General features: G+C 35.4%; 3 protein-coding genes across 4 annotated transcripts; 2 read left to right on the top strand and 1 right to left on the bottom strand.

Annotated features, from left to right (window-relative positions):
• The first annotated feature begins 5,025 nt into the window (after nt 1-5,025).
• On the top strand, nt 5,026-7,487 carry LOC139872439 (uncharacterized). Its single transcript, XM_071860313.1, has 3 exons — nt 5,026-5,374; nt 6,267-6,496; nt 7,209-7,487. Exons 1-3 carry the CDS (start codon nt 5,026-5,028, stop codon nt 7,485-7,487), a joined length of 858 nt encoding a protein of 285 aa, XP_071716414.1.
• Nucleotides 7,488-8,257: 770 nt separating this feature from the next.
• Nucleotides 8,258-10,228, top strand: LOC139873221 (uncharacterized). Its single transcript, XM_071861155.1, has 3 exons — nt 8,258-8,594; nt 9,097-9,326; nt 9,950-10,228. Exons 1-3 carry the CDS (start codon nt 8,258-8,260, stop codon nt 10,226-10,228), a joined length of 846 nt encoding a protein of 281 aa, XP_071717256.1.
• Nucleotides 10,229-10,520: 292 nt separating this feature from the next.
• Nucleotides 10,521-15,807, bottom strand: LOC139873220 (glycosyltransferase BC10-like). 2 transcript variants are annotated; one of them, XM_071861153.1, is made up of 12 exons: nt 15,536-15,807; nt 14,475-14,559; nt 13,802-14,314; nt 13,043-13,141; nt 12,864-12,964; nt 12,321-12,392; nt 12,135-12,228; nt 11,946-12,026; nt 11,613-11,672; nt 11,401-11,523; nt 11,208-11,246; nt 10,521-10,871 (listed from the first exon to the last, which is right to left on the bottom strand). In XM_071861153.1, the coding sequence occupies exons 3-12, from the start codon at nt 14,180-14,182 to the stop codon at nt 10,743-10,745; spliced, it is 1,179 nt and encodes a 392-aa protein (XP_071717254.1). In that variant the 5' UTR covers nt 14,183-14,314; nt 14,475-14,559; nt 15,536-15,807; the 3' UTR covers nt 10,521-10,742. The 2 variants fall into 2 exon arrangements, with proteins under 2 accessions (XP_071717254.1, XP_071717255.1); XM_071861154.1 differs by lacking the exon at nt 14,475-14,559.
• Between the last annotated feature and the right edge of the window lie 5,980 nt (nt 15,808-21,787).

Raw genomic sequence — 21,787 nt, 5'->3', positions numbered from 1 at the left:
ATCGGACGTGAGGTAAAGATATGATTTCGGCTTCTAATTTTTCTTTAATGAAGTGTCTGTCAATTTCTATATGTTTGGTTCGATCGTGTTGAACTGGATTTTCTGAAATTGCAATTGCCGCTTCGTTGTCACACATGATCTTGATCGAGGTATTAGGAGGAAAACCAATTTCCGTCAAAAGTTTCTTGATCCATAAAGCCTCGGTTACACCTCGTGAAATTCCCCGAAATTCAGCTTCAGCACTAGACAGGGCAACAACCTTTTGTTTCTTGCTTCTCCAAGTAACCAAATTCCCTCCAACAAAGGCAAAGTATCCGGATGTTGATTTTCTATCTCCCTTTTCTCCTCCGTAACCCGCATCGGTGAATATTTGTGCTTCTAGATGATTGTTTTTCTCGAACAGGACTCCATCTTCTGCAGTGCCTTTTAGATATTTGATAATCCTCCATACTGCATCCATATGGTGTTGTTGTGGTTGATGCATGAATTGACTAACAACTCCAACAGCATGTGATATATCTGGACGAGTGTGAGCTAGGTAGATAAGTTTTCCCACGATCCTTTGGTATTGAATTCGATCTGCTGCTTTGGCATCATCCTCTATATATAACCTGAGGTTTGGAATCATAGGAGTATCCGCGGGTTTGCAGTCGACCATTCCTGTTTCTGCAAGAAGATCAAGTATATATTTCTTTTGACATATAAAAATTCCCCTTTTTGAACGTAAAACTTCGATTCCCAGAAAGTATTTAAGACCTCCGAGATCTTTCATTTCAAATTCTTTAAAAAGGTTAGCTTTTAAGTTTGTAATTTCCTCTTGATCATTTCCTGTGATAATCATGTCGTCAACATAAATAATGAGACACGTGATAAGGTTTCCTCTTTTTTTTAAAAATAAAGTATGGTCGGAATTACTTTGTTTAAAACCGTAATTTTTCATAGCAATAGTAAAACGCCCAAACCAAGCCCGAGGGGATTGTTTTAAACCATAAAGAGATTTTTTAAGATGACAAACTTCCCTTTCTTTGAATTCTGATGTGAAACCGGGAGGACCTTCCATATAGACTTCTTCTTTGAGTTCTCCATGTAGGAAAGCATTTTTAACATCAAATTGGTGAAGTGGCCAGTCTTTGTTTGCGGCAATGGAGAAAAGAATTCTAATAGTATCAATTTTTGCAACCGGTGAGAAAGTTTCTGAGTAATCAACGCCATAGGTTTGAGTGTACCCTTTGGCAACAAGCCGTGTTTTATATCTTTCGACAGATCCATCGGCTTTGTGTTTGATTGTGAATACCCATCTACATCCTACTGGTTTCTTTGATTCTGGAAGAACACATTTTTTCCAAGTATTATTTACCTTGAGAGCCTCCATTTCATCTTCCATTGCTTTCCTCCAGTGTGTTGATTTTAGAGCTTGTTCAACCGTTGTTGGAATTTCTTCAGAGTATAATGCGGAAGTGAACTTTGTTGCTTCTTTTGATAGATTTCCTCTAGCAATATTTGCCATTGGATATCTTGATTTTGATACAGTTCTCTCAGGAGAGTATCTCCTGGGAGGAATTCCTCGGTTGATTCTTGGAGGAAGAACATATCGTTCCGGTTCTTGTTGTTGTGTTTCATTTTCAGGATATACTTGATCGCTATTTTCCTGTAAAATCTCCTCTAAATTTTCATGATTAGTAATATCAGGAGATTCGGTATTTACCTCTGTATGGTCGGGAAGATCATTAACCGTAGTACTGATTGGAGGAGGACTTTGTGGAGTGGTATGATGAGTCACTTCTTCAGATGATGGAATATCTAGCCAACTCACAGCGTCACCAAAGTCTGTCTCCCCCTGACTTGTGTGTTGGGTATAGAAGTATTCAGTTTCCAAAAAATCACAATTCATTGTAGTGTACATGTGTTTCCTTTTTGGACTATAGCATCTATACCCCTTTTGATTTACCCCGTATCCCACAAAAACACATTTTTCAGCACACGCATCTAATTTGGTTCGTTCGATTTTAGGAATGTGAACAAACACCGTGCACCCAAATATTCGAGGTCTTAGGGTGAGATTAGATGGCGGTTTATAAAATTTAGTCAAGGCCTCAAGAGGGTTCTTAAGTTCTAAAGCTCTAGTTGGGAGTCTATTTACAAGATAAGTTGCAGTGGCAAGAGCTTCAGGCCAAAAAGATCTTGGAACATTAGATTCAATCATTAAAGCACGGGTTATTTCTAGTAAAATACGATTTTTTCTTTCAGCCACCCCATTTTGTTGAGGTGTGTGTGGACACGTGGTTTGATGAATAATACCCCTTTCTTCACAAAAGAGTTGCATTTGACTGTTGACAAATTCACCACCATTATCGGATCTTAAAACTTGTATTTTACTTTGGAATTGTGTTTGAATCATGTTTGAAAAAATAGTAAATTTATCAAATACTTCGGATTTGTTAGTTAAAAAATATGTCCAAGTCATACGAGTACAATCATCAATAAATAAAAGAAAATATCGAAAATTGTGTCCCCCATTAACCCTTGCGGGTCCCCATACATCGGAGTGAACTAAAGCAAAAGGACGTTCGGTCTTTGTATTACTAGTTTTAAACGAGTTTTGATGGCTTTTGGCCAAAATACAAGTTTCACACTCAATACTTTTATTTGAAGAAAATAAATTAGGAAATAAAATGCGTATATATCCAGCAGACGGATGACCAAGACGTCTATGCCACAACCATGCTTGTCTGTCGGGAGTCCCGTGAGCTAGCATGATCCTACAATCTTGAGTGACCTCATCCACATAGTATAGACCATCCCGTTCAGTACCACGCCCAACTATCTCCCCCGTTCTGATGTCCTGTAAGATACAGAATGTAGGGTGTAATAAGACGGTACAATTAAGTTCTTTTGTCACGTGACTAACAGACAGTAATTTATGGGAGAGATCGGGAACATAAAGGCAGTTTTTTAATTTTAAATTTGGTGAGATTTCAACTGTTCCCCCGCCCTTGACTTGTATAATACCGCCATTAGCGGTTTTAATTTTGGTTTTGTTTGGTTTCGTATTTATAATAATATCATTTTTATTAAAAGTCATAGTATCGGTGGCACCACAATCGATAATCCACTCATTACTTTTTGTTTTATTTGAAACAATATTAATTGACGAAACGTTATTTTTAATTTTAAAATCTTTAGTTTTATTGAAAAAAGGTTTTATTTGTTTATTACCAACTATATTATTACAGGGACTATTTGTGTCAATAAAACAATTTGGGGAATTAAATTCGGTGGTGGGTGTTGAGTTGGTGACCGACACTCCTAACCCATCATACTCATCGACATATTTATCCCCACCCACTTTATTCAATTTGTCGGGTATGATTTTTGGGGATTTAATCCCTAATCCCAATCCCCTGTTACCTTCACCGGATGATGATGATGATGATGGTGGCTCGGCTGTGAATAAACCGAAACCACCTTGAGTGGTGGTGCAGGTTTCGTTATCCTCCTGTTTTCCCTTGGTTGTGGCCGTCGTTACCATCGAGGCTTTTCCCTTTCTGTGTTTATCAGCCCACCAATCGGGGTATCCAATAACCTTGAAGCATTGTTCTCTGGTATGTCGTTTCATACCACACTTTGTACATTCAAGGTTGTCTTTATCTCGGGATGATGACGTGGAGTCTGACCGGCGCTGTTGATTTCTTGATAGCAAACCATGGCCGTCGAAATTATTGGATTTTGATGCCGGTGCTACCAGACCAGTGGCTATGCCAGATTGGGTAAAGGCATCCGTTTTATTATTAAATATAAATTGGTGTGCATTTTCTTTTCGAATTGCAGCATAAGCTCCTTCGACAGTGGGTAATGGATCGGTTCTTAATAACTCACGTTTGATATTGTCATGTTTATGATCTAAAGAATTTAAAAACTGGAAAAGTTTTTGTTCTGACCTGATGTTGTTATATTTGACAATATCATTCGGATGTTCCATGGGATTTGGATCCCTTGTGTCGATTTCACCCCAGATTCCTTGCAATTTCAACCACAGTTCTTCGGTTGATTTACCATCTTGCCTGATATTATTAGCTTTAACATGTAAATCAAAGGTTTGGAGTTTGTCTTTACCAGAACTGTAGGTTGTAATGAGGGCATTCCATAAGGTTTTTGCTGTAGGGAACTGGGTCAGATTGCTTGCAATTTGTGGCTCTATATTTTGAATGATCCATGAAAATACCACCAAGTCTTCCTGGTTCCACTTCTGGTTGTTGGTTGATGGTGGATCTTCGGTTAAATGATTGAGGAGGGCCTCGGATTTACCTCCGATGGCAACTTTGATCATACGAGACCATAATGAATAATTTGAGTTGTTAAGGGTAACACTGATTTTTAAAGAATCAGGATGCCTTTGTGATTGATTTTCATTGTTGGTTTGGAGAATTCTAGCCAATTGGCTAGTTAATTCTGTAATGAGTTGAGTTTGGCTGTCATGTTCTGCCATGATAACCACTCAAACGGAAAAAAAAATAGGCAAATGATTTAAATTGCTGTGATTGAATGATTTAGATCATCAACACAAGCTCTGATGCCATGTTAAAATAAGAATTGTAATTGTATTTTGCTTGAGTATTGAATATTTTCACTTAATTGAGTTTTACATTTGGAAGATGAAAGCTGAACTTATACAGAGAATAGCCTAACGGCTATATGACAATATCATGGAAAAAATAAAGGTATGTTTCCCTTTTTGTAAAAGTTAATCTTGCTGTCTTTTTATTTCTAACATATACTTATAAAACAACCTAAAACCTAACTTTTAGTGGCAATATTCAGTGGGAAATCAGTGCAACAGAAAAGCTACCGAACATACGTTTGTCGTATATGCATAAAAAATGAATCCGGCCCACAAATGTTGAATCTAACCACTAGTAAAAAGAAGCATGACAAAAACATGAATAAATAACACGACTGCTACCATATATCACCCCTCCAGTTTTGCTCATCAAAAAGCACATCTTTTAAAATATTTTTCAATACAAAATGAGTAACCAAGTTGAGACTATACTCGAGCCATGGCACGATTTGTCGGGTAAAGTCGTGTTTGTAACCGGAGCATCGTCTGGTATTGGCAAAGAGTTTTGTCTTGATTTAGCTAAAGCTGGTTGTAAGATAATCGCTTCTGCTAGACGAATTGATTTACTTAAATCTTTATGTGATGAAATTAATGAAATGGCAACAAGTGGATCAGCAACTGATACACAACATTCTCGAGCGTTTGCGGTGCAGTTGGATGTTAGTGCTGATGAGGCAACTATTGAACTAGCCGTACAAAAGGCATGGGATGCGTTTGGGCGTATCGATGCCTTGATTAACAATGCAGGAATCTCAGGTAATTTTACTAAGTGTTACTCGTAATAATTAAATTTTTTTATTCCATTTAAAGTACTGTTTGTAACACATTTGAAATGATTTTAGATGTAATACTCATGTAAGAAGAAGAGCAAATATACAAACATGTAAACTGCCAGTATGATTGGGACCCCTGTTTTCTTTATCTTTTTCTTTTTAAAATGAACGTAATTACGTAAACATAGTAAGCGGCTAAACGAATGAGGTTTTTCTTGTTCAGTTTAGGACGAGTTTTTTACCATAACTATACGCAACCTAACTGGATGATCTCGTGTTTGTTTCTAACCTCTTCCTAGCCACCTCAAAATTTGTTGCTAGTGAGGTTTGAATTTGAGACCCCTTATGAGGATATCAGGACATCAACAACTAGATCATCTTGTAATTATTTGAATAATGACGTATGACATATAATTACCTAAACAGAGTTGTTAAAATTATAAATTACATACATTCAAAAATAATGATCTCGAGATTATAAGTTTTTTGGTCTTTCTGGAATCAATCTCTCAACTGTCAGGTAGGTGTACGTCTATCTAAATCTTACCTCCTCATACTTTACATTTTCAAAATTGACAATTATTGTTATTGTTGTAGATTTTGCATATTTAAATACTTTATAATTAACTTACCATGTGTTTGACCCATTACTTTTGCAATCAAATTTCTGTTTGATCCATTTGATCTGTTATCAATTATTAAATTAATGTGAGTGTTTTATTCTCCTTCTCAATAATCGAACAATGTCACCATCATCTACAGAAGTGTACAAACTCGAACATATTTAAACTTGAATGCAAGTTTATAACTTCTTCTATGTTTTCTTTGTTTTGTATTAAGGTAATAGTTTTGCTAATTTTATTTCTATAATCTAGGTCAACCGCGTAACCCGTTAGAATTTGAAGAAAAAGATTGGAACTATATATACAGGACAAATCTCACTGGATCATGGTTGGTTTCTAAACATGTTTGTTTACGCATGCGTAACGCTAAACAAGGAGGTTCTGTTATCAACATTTCATCGATTGCTGGTACTAATCGTGTTTTCCTTCCCGGAGGCGTTGCTTATGCTTCTTCAAAAGCAGCTGTTAATACTATGACAAAGGTAATGTCTGTTGCTTGTGATAACGAACGACTTTTGAGGTCTGGGATCATGTCTCGTCTGTTATTAGAGGTGACTAAATGGGCGGGTCGAGCAATTATGGGTTAAAAACAAGCAGGGTTGACCTGTATACCTTATCAATCCAAAGCTAAAAATATATTTTAGACAAATGACTAAAGTCAACTCTTCACAGATGGTCGTAGCCTAACCAGGTTATCTCATGACCATTTTCTGACCTTTTCTCATGACCAACCCAAAATATGTTGTTAACGGGGGGTGAACCAGAGACCTTTTTGTAAGGATATCAGGACCGAACCCCTAGGCTATCTTGGAATTGCTTTCTTGGTATACATGGGCTTCGAACCGTTTTGCGACTAATCCCAAAGCAAATAGTGCTTTGCGGTTGCCCGGAGTCATCGCAGGTGAACCGTCGTGGCCATAAAAGGGATTTATTTTTTCAGCTTCATGGATTCGAACCCATAACCTCCACTTGGAAAGTTTAACTTCACATTTAAGATTTTTTCACCCCGTGTGGGATAGTTTAACTTCACATTTAAGATTACAATATTTGAGTGTATATTGTCTTCTACGCGTGTGAGTGCGCATTTATCCCATTAAAATGACCTATACAACACCTTCTTGAACCATTGTGATTCATCTTTTGTTTAGTGTTTACATAATTTGCTAATTTATGTACAACAAACAATGGCAATAGGTTATGGCAATGGAGTTAGGAACCAACAACATAAGAGTGAACTGCATAAATCCAGGAATTTTCAGAACCGAAATCACCCAAGGACTAGTAGACAAAGATTGGTTCAACAACGTGACTTTAAAGACGGTTCCTATGAAAACGCTTGGGACAATAAATCCCGCATTAACAGGTCTCACACGGTATTTAATCCATGATTCTTCAGTATATGTTACCGGAAGTTGTTTCATCGCGGACGCTGGTACCAGCCTCGCAACAATTCCAATTTTCTCATCACTTTGAAACTGTGATTCACTTAACTATTGCGATTTAAATGATTTCAACCCATGTATTTCTTACTTTTAATGCACATTGTATTTGGTTTGAGATAATCAGATAACGCATGCCTCGCATCGTTGTAACTTCTCGATCTTGGCCATTTCATGTGATAATACATCGTAGGTCATTAGTACGATTCACGTGATATTTACCAATGATCGTATTCATATTTGAAACTTTTACGTAGTACGACATGTTTAGTAGCTCATTCTTGTTATTCGAACGATCAGTGTCTTTGTATTTGTGTATTCAAGTTATATACAGAGTAATGCATACAATTCATTGAGAATATAATTGTCCAATCTTATATCCCGCACTTTTTATTGTTCAAACATTACTTTTAAGAATTGTAATCTTAATTGACATGATTTTAAGTTAATTGGCCATTATTGGGACTGAGACAAACAGAATCAAATAAATCGAATAAACCGAAAATCAAACTGATGAATACTCCTTATTTCATACCTTTTAAGTAGCATATATAGTTAAGTAAGTAAGGTTCATATTCAGTGGGTAATTAGTTCCACATGAAAGCTAACAAGCACACATTTGTCATATATGCATAAATAAATACCACCCAAATGTTGAATCTAACAACTAGTCAAAAGAATCATGACAAAAACATGAATAAATAATCATCCCACTTAAACAAGACAGCTCAACAAATTAGCATATATCATCTTCAGTTTTGCACATCAAACGGCACCTCTTTTAAAACATTTTTCAATTCCAAAATGAGTAACCAAGTTGAGACTATACTCGAACCATGGCACGATTTGTCAGGTAAAGTCGTGTTTGTGACCGGAGCATCGTCTGGTATTGGCAAAGAGTTTTGTCTTGATTTAGCTAAAACTGGTTGTAAAATAATCGCTTCAGCTAGACGAATTGATTTACTTAAATCTCTATGTGATGAAATTAATGGAATGGCAACAAGTGAAACACAACAGTCTCAAGCATTTTCGGTGCAGTTGGATGTTAGTGCTGATGAAGCAACTATTGAAGCAGCCGTACAAAAGGCATGGGACGCATTTGGGCGTATCGATGCTTTGATTAACAATGCAGGAATTTCAGGTAATTCCCTAATTGTTAATAATTAAATGTTTAATCCATTTAATTTAAAGTACTGTTTGTAACACATTTGAATTGATTTTAGATGTAACACTCATATAAGAAGAAGAGCAAGTATACATGCATACATATAAACTGCCAGTATGATTGGGTTGGGTTGACCCCCTTTTTTCTTTATCTTTTTTTTTTTTTTCAATAATGAAGGTAAAATATAGTAAACGAGTAAACGAATAAGATTTTTCTTGCTCATATTAATTAAAGAAGACGGGTTTTTTTAAACTTAACTATACACGGGTTAACTAAGTTATCATGTGATTGTTTCTAACCTCTTCCTAGGCACCTCAATATTTGTTAGTGATGTTTAAATTTGAGACTATTTGTAAGTATATCAAGACATCAACCACTAGATCACCAATGTAATGATTTGAATAATGATGCTTATTCTCATTGTTTTGTATTATGGTAATAGTTGGGGCGTTGCGCTAATTTTAATTCTATATTCTAGGTCAACCCCGTAACCCGTTAGAATTTGAAGAAAAAGATTGGAATTATATCCACAGGACTAATCTGACTGGATCATGGTTAGTTTCTAAACATGTTTGTTTACGAATGCGTAATGCTAAACAAGGAGGTTCTGTTATCAACATTTCATCGATTTCTGGTATTAATCGTGTTTTTCTTCCTGGATGTGTTGCATATGCTTCTTCAAAAGCAGCCGTTAATACTATGACAAAGGTAATCTTGTTGGTTATGATAACGTACGACTTTCAAGGTCTGGGATCAAGTCTAACCTGTTATTTATAGGTGTCAAAATGGGTGGGTCGAGAAGGGTTTCTTTATGGGTCAAAAGCGAGCAGGGGTTGACCTGTATGCATTATAATTCCTAAGCTAAAAATGTGTTTAGACAAATGATTAATAACTCTTTAGATATATGATTACCAAATATGAGTATATTACCTTTTCGTAACCATCCCAAGATAATATAGTGATGCCTGATATTTTTGCAAAGAGAGGTCTCAAGTTTAAACAACATAAATTAAGGTTTAGGGTGGATAGTGAAAAGATTCAGAAAAGGTCATGTGATAATTCAATTAGGCTGTGTATATCTAAGTAAAAGTATGATGTTCTCCGGGGAGTGTGAACTGGAAAACCTTATTTTTATTCGTAATTGCCTTTCGCGTGTGTGCGTCCATCCCAATTTAAATGACCTACATGACGCCTTGACCATTTGACCATTGTGGTTCATATTCTGTTTTGCTTTTAACACAACGGGTGGTGATATTTTCACATTTTTTAATAAATCCACCACATATATGCATTAATAACATACATTGCACCTTGAACCATTGTGACAATAGGTTATGGCAATGGAGTTAGGAACTAACAACATAAGAGTGAACTGCATAAATCCAGGAATTTTCAGAACGGCGATCACACAAGGACTAGTAGACAAACAATGGTTCAAGAACGTTACTGTAAAGACGGTTCCTATGAAAACACTTGGCACGATAAATCCAGCATTGACAGGTCTCGCACGATATTTAATCCATGATTCTTCTGTATATGTTACCGGAAGTTGTTTCATCGTGGATGCCGGTAGCAGCCTCGCAGCAAGTCCAATTTTCTCGTCGCTTTGAAACTGTCATTCGCTTAAGTATCACGATTCAAATGATTTAAATTTCTTTATTTCTTATCTTTGATACACATTGTATGAGCATCTTTTGGGATGTGTACTAGCTTACTGTTGAGATAATCAAATAACTCATATTGCATTGTTTTAACTTATTGATTTTACAAGACAGAATGTATATTAGCGTTACATAATGTATATTAGGGATTTTATAGGTAAACTGATGCCGATGATCAATATTTGAAACTTTATTGTAAAAATGCCGTTCGAATGGAAAGTTCGGAACATGAACAATACCAATTGGTAGAACAACACGAGACAATTTGACTAATGATGGAAAACATCATCGATCGAGAGCTTTTAGAATCAACAATGAAGTTTATAAAGCTTCCTTAAGCCTCATCAACTGTGCACCACACATGAATATAGGCATCGCAAGTTGGTATACAGGAATTAACGATAAGAAAAAGTACCGGATTCTGTTGTGAATCGGTCTATAAATAACAATACCTAATTTATCTTCATACTGTTGTATGATTTGAGAATAGCTCCATCAGATTATCCAATGTATCCGGTAAAAACTTTCTTCCAAAAAGGAAGCAAGGCCGCTTTATTCCATTCCACATGCATGGCGTTTTCAACACCGTATTCTGAGACAATCAACAAATGTGAGATAATTAGTTAATTATACCCCTTTATTTAGGTCAAACGCAGTGACGTACCATTGTTTGAAAAGAAAAGAAAAAATGGGTCTTGTTTATATTTTGAGAAAGAAGTGTAACCAAGTACATTTTAAGTAGTACATCTTTTTTTTTTTTTTTGGAAAAGAAAAGATATTTTAGAAAGTAGTACAACTTGAGAGCTCCTGATTAATGAATTACTCCGTAGTAAATCTTTTTATTAATTTTACTTTGAAAAGTAGTGCCTACGACCCAATAAGTCGAAAAGTTACCTTCTGTTATGAGGTAGAATAATAAAACTTTTACCTTTTCATCACTTGTGAAATGCAGGCAAGTATCAAAAGACTGCAGTGAAAAATAGCGTTAAATTAGTCACTCATATCACTCAATTTGGCAAATCTTGAACATCAAAATCAACAAGTTTAAGCCATAACCTAGTGGTCACAAATCAGTAAATGTTACTAGCAGATGAGGAAAAAAAAAAAAAAAGTAGGTGTACCGTAATGTTTTTAAGAAGCTTGGCAGTAATATCTTGAGCTTTATATGACCTCGGGTGCCACTTTCGTTCCGACCAATCTACATATGTTACCGACCAATTGGCAATCCCACTAGGATCCACCATCTAATAAAATAAATTGAGAAGCATGTTATAAATTAGATTTAATTTAAATTAAAGTGATTTAAGAAAAGTAAAGAGGTATAAGTACAAACATTAAAGAGAGTTGGAAAGTAATGTTCATCCGCATAGCAATTGCGCCCCTCAAAACCTGGCTGTTGAATTTAAAACCAAAACTTAATATTTGATAAAAAAAATGTTCCTAATAAGAAATGTTTTATTTAATGCAAAACTCAAGAATTTGCGTCAGACATTAGCCAAGATTAGATGCTACAAAATGGAAAAACTGAAGTGTCTTGAATTTTACAAAATTGAAAAAGAAATGTTATAAATATAACTAGAACACTATGTTATACTGCATGTATATTTTTGATATTTCATCAGTTGATTTATGAAATAAGAATGTATAGGGACGTGGACGTACTAACCCTGCAATAAAGCCGAAATTTCTTGTAGTAAAGACTATCAGCCATAATTATTAAAGCATGTCGCCGGGTCATAGTGAACCACTGCAGATTTACATAAAATACATCAATAAAAGTCAAACTACACAGAAACAGTTTCAAATCATAAATCTACGACTGATAAATTAAAGTCAAATCATCGTTTAAAAATACCTGTGAGCCCTTACGGAAATCCTTAAATTCAATTTCGGGCAACATATGCTCTGAATATCTCCCGCCAGCTCCATGTGGACCCGGATCATCATAGCTACAGACAACAAGAAGAGTTATTTGTATAAAAAGAAAAAATAAATAAATTAAAATATGTATGACATGCTTCAAAAGTAAAATTAGTCTTACCTATCAATGAAACTAACATTCGTGAAGATCAAGTAGTTGTACACATAATCAAAATGATGAAACGGTACACAGCTGCAAGATAATTTAAATTTAAATAATTAATGAAAATAGCACTTTTATCCTTCATGATGTTTCTCATAAGATGTAGCAGGATGGGAGGACTAAGCGGATTTATGTAACAGATAAAAAAAGTTTTGAACCGAACAGGTTTATTTTATTGTGGGGGCTGTTCACACTTAAACCGAAACACTCTCCATTTAAAACTTTTTACAATATATAATATAATAATTATAATTATAATATAATTAAGGTATTAATTAAGTTTACAAAGGCAATAATATTACGATACGAATAGAACCTTTGAATGAAAAAACTTAGGTGGTTGTACGAATGGAAAAGTAAACTTTGGCCAACTTTCAACTCGTTTAAGCCACTTAACCCATTCCCTATTTGTCAGAATATTAATTCAACCCATTTACCCGGTTTAAAATAATACATAACCTAAATCGATACATTTAAAAGTAAATTACTCAAAATATTTACCTGTCGGATAGCAAAACAAAATGTTGATTGTCTGGATCTTGAAGTGCATACATCAATACTCTCTTCTCTGCATCAACCATCGATATTTTCCCCCAATCAACCTACAAAATGAACGTCAATATTCAAAAATGAATACACTAAGTTTTCTTTGACTCTATAAATACATAAAGAATAGATACCTTTTCACTTCGTATATTTCGGCCTATAAAATGTGGACTGACATGATTGACTTGTTCTCTAGAGGCATGCACATAAACAGTGAATCTACCATCATGGCCCTGTAAAAGGTTACACTTTTAGACTAAGACATGCACGTAAGTAGTTCTTTCGTCAAAATTTATCTGATTCAAGGATCGCAAACGAAAGAAGTCATGCTTATATTCCTGTGATAACGAGCATAAAAATTAACACAATTCATCATTTAAATCACTTGCAAGATCTTGACAAGAACAAAAGAAATAAAGAAATAGAATTAGCAAACAACCATCACTTTTCTGTCTGTTGCATTATAGAAGAAGCATGAAAGCAAGTTAGTTGTCTCTGTTCCACATTTCACAATTTAGTACGTTACAGAAATGCAGGTAGTTATTTTTACCCATTTACTTATGAATGAATCGATGTGGGTTATCTAACAGGTCAAACAGGTCAAATAAAATAATTGATTAGAAAGATAAGGTGTCATAAGTCACCAAATGCGCATATATTTAATGCATAAGACCATCTCAATTAATTTTATTCAATAAGATAGATTAAAGTTAGAATATCAGAATTTCTATATCACAACTGACGAACAAGCTATTATAAAAAGGAAAAAAAGATTTTTATGGAGAATACGTGTTAGGTTTTGACACATACAAAAAGTTACCGTTTTAACTCATTAGCCAACCACCCAACCCGGCCATTTTGCTACCTTTAAAAAACAAAGATCGGAAGCTCACTTGGAAGAACTTGTCCCATAGCATTTCAAACGGTAACGGACCAGGAGTTAAGAACATGAAAGCAACTTTCGGGTTTTGCGAGTTAACCGGGGACGCCTTCAAAATTTCCCTGATGACCACCCGAGCTGCAGTTTCTTCATCAGTTAATTCTCTTAACGGAACCGATGGTGCGTTTTCAGGGTCAGAACAGCTACGTGACAAAAAGATGTAACAAGCTGCAGAGTTCCTAGGTGAATATATATGGATTCCGATTAATAAAATGCTCACTAAGCACACTAATAGGATAACCAAATTTGGTCCTTTGAAATGCTGCCGTTGCCGAGGACCAGACACCATTAGAAAATCTCGTATGCCTACACGCCATGCTCTAGTTGTCTTCATTTAGTATCAAAGCATCACAATATAAAATAGCCGGGCTTTTTTTATTATTATTTGGAACTTGTCAGCAAATGGATTAATCAAGAAATGTAAATTTTCTTCCAATGATTAACTTGGTCCCCAGGATGCCCGTTTCTGAAAGATACAATAAAGATTGAAACTTTATTAGCAAACGGAAGTACCCAACAACCAATTCAAGTACATAATTACATAAATGTCCAAAAACGAAAAGAAAAAAAAAACTAATTATAGCAATCGAAATATGACTAGTTAAAGTCTTCTATTTAATAGTTACCGTGATTTAAAAGGCATACACCTTTCTTGTAGGTCAAGGGATATTTTTGCAACAAAAGGCAACTCACCAAACACTATCAAAACAGCTGCAGAACGATATATTTAAATTATTCATTAATCTAATATTGAATAATTTATCTTGCAAAGAGCTTAAACTTATAGACTAAGTTCGTACAAATCCGAAATTAGAATACTTATAGATATAAAGTTATTCACACACATTCATATTCATATAATAAACTAATAAAGTGTTAAGAAGCTAAAAATAAACATATTTATGTGCACATGTGTAGCTTTTCGGTACTGCTTAATAAATCTTTGTGTGACTAAATGTCTAAATTAGGGAAAATTTAAAATAAGACAACATAAGATTCAAGATTTGACAATGTGGTAACTGCTAATTTTTCTCTCATCAAAGGGAACAAAAAACCTCAACCTTTGGGAAGAAATAAGTGAAAGTAACAATTTTTATAAATTCAACTATGTATGAGTCCCTTAAACTTAACATAACAGAATCTACAATTTGTCAAAAATTGAACTTTTAACTCCCATGGTCAAAAAGTGATCTATTAGCACATACCCACATTGCCAAATTCTATAACTTATGTTTACTTTTATTATCAATATCAAGTTTCCCCATTTTATCTAAGTTCAAACATGAACAATATAGAAATCAACTAAAAAAGCTCCCTTTATGTTACCTAAGAAATCATTGTTTGAAAAAAAAAAAAAAAAAAAAAATTACAAAAAAAGTTGTGTAGATGCCCAAACTAACTCATGTAACTTTTAAATGTTACCTTAATTTAAAAATATTATTAAAACAAAAATTAAAAATAAAAGAAGAAATAAAATTACATCCAGATGGTTCTTCAGATTCAACTGATAAAAAATAGAATATAACTTAAACCAAGAGATCCATAGGCAAAACAAAAGATCGGTATTTCAGTTACTCTAAGATAACATCTAATGTGATCTATTATTAATACATCATTAAAATCAAGAGACAACAATAATTATAAAATTATTATAAAATGATAGTCAAAAGAGAGTGAATGCATGTACATATCAAATTTTGAAGGTTGAACGGCGGCGGCGGAGACAGTGGGCACGGCGGTTAATAGTGAAGTAGCCGTCGTCTACAGCAGTTGAAATCAGCGGCAGCTGTGAAGTTGATGGAGTAGATCAAATAACACTGAATTTATATTTATGTTGTTTTTATATATAAAGTGCAAAAATAATAACTAGAGTGAGTGACTGAGTGGAGTGATTTTGTTGTAGATGCGTAAAAAATATAGGACACGGATTGGATTGTATCTGGGTTTATATGAATTGGATTATTTGGTTACCAGATTTAATTAGTAATCCGAACTCGAGTAACCTGAATTTACATTTTATTTTGACTTTTGATTTTTCACTTACCTCACATAAAGCGTACCAAACAAAGCTGACGTGTCACCATGCTAAATCCCCTAATCCTTACGCGACAATTGTAATCTCACTAATCTGGATTAAGTTTTGCTGATTACCACATAATTACACGTGTCCCAATCAGGCTTAAAATTAAACTTTTAATCCCTAACTGAAACAGAACCGTCGCTCTTACTCTCTCTCTTCGAAATTCGAACCCTAAACCATTTACACCGACTTTACGAGAGGTCTCCAGCGCCGATAAGAAACCCCGCCGCCTGCAGAATAAATCGCTACAATTTTACGATCGGAACGGTACTAATTTTATATTAATCAATTTCTGAATCGCAACGCCGGTTACTGAATCGAAATATTGCGTGCAATTGCTCACAAATTGTAACCGCTGCTGTTAATCGCCGGCTCAAGTTTACGATTTCTGAAAATCGATTCCTCAAGTTCAATAGATTTCTCGTCGATTCTTAAGAATCGAGTGTGAATCTTGCGAAGGCCGCCTGATTACTCTACAAACAAAACTGATTTTTTTTTTCGTTTTAAGTTGTTAAATTTCGAACTAACATCTAAGACCTCTGATTACCTATCTGGTTATGATTGATGCTAAACTGAAGGCAACAAAAAGGCTCGATTCAAACTCATATGAGTATGATTGTTTAAAGGTATGTCAATTTGAAGAATTGTGATCCTTTTAATTCGACATTTTGTTTTACTTTGTTTATAGCTTTTTGAAATGCATCACTCATTATACACATCAGATGTCAAATGGAGTACTATATGTCATGAGCCTGTGATTCAGAAAAAAAATGAATTTATTCCAAATTAGTTTTACAATTTTGGCTTACACTTGATCCAGAAAGCATATTAATACTTGACAATTTATATTATGTAAGTTTTATATAAATTGATAAACCTGACTATTTGTTTGCAGGACAAAACTCTATTACAGTGATATCAATTTCATATTTCTTATGTGCTTTGATCAGACCGGGGGATCCAATCCATTTTTGAAATACTATAGACTCAAGGTAATGCTTACATCTCATGACTTCTGATTGTGATCAAGAGTTTTATGTCATGAATTTTTTAAAAGTCAAATACACATATCATGGCTCCTGATTTTCGATTTAAATTTTGTACAATTTTTCTATGGTTAAGCTAATTTCATATCTTAACCTTTAACTATTAACTTATAATTGATAACATTAAAAATTATAGTATACACAACAATGTAACAATATGTAAACAGATCAGCTCCATATATAAATCTTTAACAATATCACAGTTATCAAGATGGATAACTTCTACATATAAATATTTGAATTTCGAATTTTTTTTCCCACTTGGGTTGACACATGGCACTAATTACCCCTCCTACTGATATTTCTCATTTTCTCATTAAATAATTATTCTGTAGATCAATAAAATCCTAACCGCAAGTTATGGAAGGAAATAGTAGCCGTTTGAAGATTATATAGTTAAATGTGTAACGACCCTGGATTTTCCAACGTTTATTTATATTTTCCAACGTTTATTTATTAATAATTATTATTATTAATACGTGTGATTAAACAAATGTATGTTATTACATTTACATGTTGCCATGACTTAACGTACTTGACTTTAATTGCCCGAAACGTCTTTGTGACACCCGAGACTTACACGAATAATATTTTTAAATATTATTTACATTCATGATTGATTTTATTAATCATTTTAATTAACTAAGATTATTAGTTAATTACTTGGGCCTTTACTAGTACTAATGGACTTTTATTGGATTACTTGTTAATTACTTACAAACTTGGGCTTTATTTTTGTACATGGACTTGATTAGCCCACCCTACTCCTTTAATGGACTATTTAGCCCAAGTCTTTCATGTGTAAGTATCACTTAGGATGGAAACTAGTTAGTTTGTGCAATTGGAATCTTGTTAGCTCATAATCCCCATGAAACCCCATCTATTAACCACCCTTTTGAACTTTAACATGCAATAACACCTTGGACTTCTCCCCCTCCCCTCTATTTGCTGCTGGCCGACGGTTTTGAACCCATACAAGGGAGTTTGGTTTCTTTTTTTTTCACTACTTCATTCATACTTCTCTCATTCATCTCACACACTTCAACTTGCTTCATTTTTTTCTCTCATCTTTCTCTACATTTTGTAAGTAACAAAGCTTGAGTTCTTCCCTTTCTTCTCTCTTAAAACCGTAGCCTTTGGCTACCAAGATCATCATCATCATCTTTTGTTACTTGTTGTTTGATTACTTGTTTGTTAATTATCTACTTACTTGTTGTTGTTACATACTAGTTTCAAGAATCAACTCTTTAGTTTGATTCTTCATTTATCTTGTATTTACAAGAACACTCAAGAACATAAACTTACTAGTTTATGTTCTACTTTTAAAAGTTTCAAAGACTTAAGTTCATGTTTTGTGAAAACATACTTGTAGTTCTTGAAGTAAACTTAAGGTTTACTTTTCTTAAAGATCAAACTTTGGTTGAATCTTTAAAGTATGAACAACCATGAACAAATTACTTGTTTACTTAGTTTATGTCTTCATTTTATGCACTTTAATTTCATGTTGTTGGTTGTTATTGGTCAAATGTTACTAGTTAACTTTGATCTCATTAATCTTGAACTAAAGTTAACTTGAAAGTTCAAGAACACACAAATAAGTTTTCTTTAAATATAACTTTGTATACTTATGCTTGATCTAGACTTTTGAGTTTTGGATCTTCAAGATCAAACTAAAGAACTATGTTCTACAACTTAAGATCTTTATTTCATAAGTTCACTTTCAAGTTTGTAACTTATTATTAATTTTAAAGTTCATGTATGTGTTAGATCTAAGACTTTGATGTAACTTTGGTTCATCAAAACACTTGCAACACTTAAGTGAGTTGTGCTTCATGTCTTGGACTTGCACTTGGGTTATGATGGTCAAACCATGGTAAAGATGATGTAAACACATCAATGAGTTGTACACTTGAAGCTATAGGCATCAAGGATGAGAACCATGATGAACATCAAGCACCAAACCCACCGGAACCCATTTATCTTTCTGTTTCTGTTAACAGCCTACTGTTCTGCTGTTTCTGTAATAGACCAGTAAACCTGGGCTGCTGTAACCATGATTTTCAGATAGATCTTTTCGAGTAGATAATTTTTCATATAGGACTCGTCTTAATCCGAGTTACGGTTTAGGATTTATGGCCCTCCGATCGTCACTATGTCCTTTAACGTTGTGCAGAAATTTATGACCTACTCGCACTTAGACCGTCGCCACGGTCAAATGAAGACGAGTTTGCTTCTGTAAATTTTATCACACTTAAAGGACTCATATACGGAGCCATTACCACTGGTCTCACCTTAATTCAGTAAGGGTAGAGGCCGTGGTGACTGATCGAAGTCAGCCCTTGTTTTAAACTACTTTCATAAACGAAACTTACTTTACGCCTTTTATTTGATGATGAATGATGATGACCCTTAAGACCTTATTTACATACTTTTAAACCTATTCGGACGAATTACTGACTTAGTACTATTTGACTTAGGTTGAGGACTTTCGGACCGATTACTTGCACACTTTTCCCGACTCGACCTTACGACTACATTATCATTGTGAGTTATAGCATTCCCTTTTTACTTTAACTTATTTTGGGAACTGAGAATGCATGCGGAATTTATGTTTTACATACTAGGCACGAGTACTTAAACTTATATATGTGTGGGTTATATAACGGCAGAAACATTCCCTTTAGCTCGGTAACGTTTAGTCATTGGTTTTTGAACCGGTGAACGCGAATCTTAGATATGGATCCATAGGATTTGACATCCCCACTCGGGCTAGTCGCGCTAGCATTTAACGAGTGTTTAATACTTCGTAAACATACGCACTTGCCAAGTGTACTTTCAGGGGGTATAAACGTTAAGTTAGTTACCAAGTGCCCACGGTTAACATATACTTTATCATACTATTTTGAAACGCTCTTTGTAGCACTGAAATCTCGTGGCCTACCTTACATACTGTTATACTTAAACTATAGCTCACCAACCTTTGTGTTGATGTTTTAAAGCATGTTTTTCTCAGGTGCTTGAGGTTAGCTTCCGCTGTGTACTAGTTGTGCTGTAGACACCTGCTGCTTAGAGTTGTTATCGCATGAACTACTTTATTTTGCATTCAAACATTAGTACTTTTGAACTATGACTTGTAACGACCGTTGTGGTCACATACACTTATTATTTGCTTCTACTTAGTGAAGCATGCTTTTGGATTGTAAAACATTCGATGTTGGGTTAGACATCACTTTATTAATGAATGCAAACTCTTTTTGAAAACGCATATAGTACTTAACCTTGTAATGATCCTGTTGTTGATGATTCGTACACGATGGTTTTGTACGGGGCATCACATTTGGTATCAGAGCATTGGTTGTAGGGAATTAGGTTGCATTAGTGAGTCTAAGACCAACCCGAGTAGGATTCACTAATAGGACTAATCTACAACTTGCTAGTTTACTTGTTTTCGCTGGACTTACTGCATACTGCTGCTTGCTTTTACTGCTATATGCCGTATGCTACTACATGATTTCACTACTGTATGATGTCACTTGCTTTCGATTGCATGATACTTCTGTACGATTCATTATTATTGCCATGCTACTTATTGTTATACATGATTTAAACTGTTGGCCTAATACGTGCTTGCTTTATGACTTACTGACATGGAAAATTTATTTTTTCCTTGTTCAGATGTCGGATGTTCCACCTGCTATCGTTTTGGGCAGTTTAGACTCTTCAGCTACCCCACCTACCACCGTTGCCGATCCACCGATCCCGATACGCACGAGTGACCCCGGCGCTTCATCTTCCGGGACTAGCAGCCAACCGCCTGCACCAGTGGCTACTATTGACGGACACGTGGACCCTACGGAGATTCCAGCTCCATCTGCTCCCGGACCCTCGGAGCCACAGCCCCGCATCGGTGGTGTTGTGATTCCCGCGGAGTTCGGGGAAGGGCCATTCCGTAACCATATGCGCATGCCGTGCCGACCCGCTCCTAATGGACGTTTAGTGCCGATTCCGCCAGGTAGACACAGAGAGATGTTGGCCGCCTTCGGACTGCCAGTTCAGCCACCCGTGTCACCACCACATGATTCTGATGATCCTTCATCCGATGACTCCTCTACAGATGACTCCAGTGACTCCGACGAAGAGAACCTTGATGACGTACCTATACAGGCACCCTCCACCCCGCCGAAGAAGCGGTACCGTCCTGATGGCACCGTCATTCCAGGGGTGAATGGAGGTCGTGCTTTCACTGACGCATTTGGTCGGCGTCATAGGGTTACTGCTCGTAAGCGGCTTGTGCCGTACCCTGCCGACCCACAGATACGTAAGGTTCCCCGTTACGTACTGACTATTTCTGGAGCCAGAACGTCTGCACCCCGTTTCGTGCGGTCTGCACCACCCGCACCACCGGCACCACCCGCACCACCTGCACCACCAGCACCACCTGCCCCACCATCTACCACTGTCGAGGAATTGACAAGGGAGATGGGAACCCTCCGAGCTTGGGTTACTGAGCTCGAGGAGCAGTTGGCTCAGGTTTTAGACATCCTACACCCACCTTCACCGTAGGACCTTTTGTATTAGATTTCATGATGTAATCTAGTTGTAGTTTCATATTACACTTATGTATTGTACAAATCTATCATGATGTATGAAACTTATTATTAATGAATGGAAACTTTGTGATGTTACTTTTTGCACAAGTATTCTATTTACGTTATTGTATGGTGTTTTGCGGTACTTGTATCAACTTGCGTTACTTAATTAACATGTGTTGTGCTGTTTACATGTTGGTTGTTATATACTATATAATTATATA

The sequence above is a fragment of the Rutidosis leptorrhynchoides genome, chromosome 10 (assembly GCF_046630445.1).
Source record: "Rutidosis leptorrhynchoides isolate AG116_Rl617_1_P2 chromosome 10, CSIRO_AGI_Rlap_v1, whole genome shotgun sequence".
Classification (NCBI taxonomy): domain Eukaryota; kingdom Viridiplantae; phylum Streptophyta; class Magnoliopsida; order Asterales; family Asteraceae; genus Rutidosis; species Rutidosis leptorrhynchoides.
The sequence above is the reverse complement of the archived record's forward strand: the minus strand, read 5'-3'. Positions and strand labels throughout refer to the sequence as shown.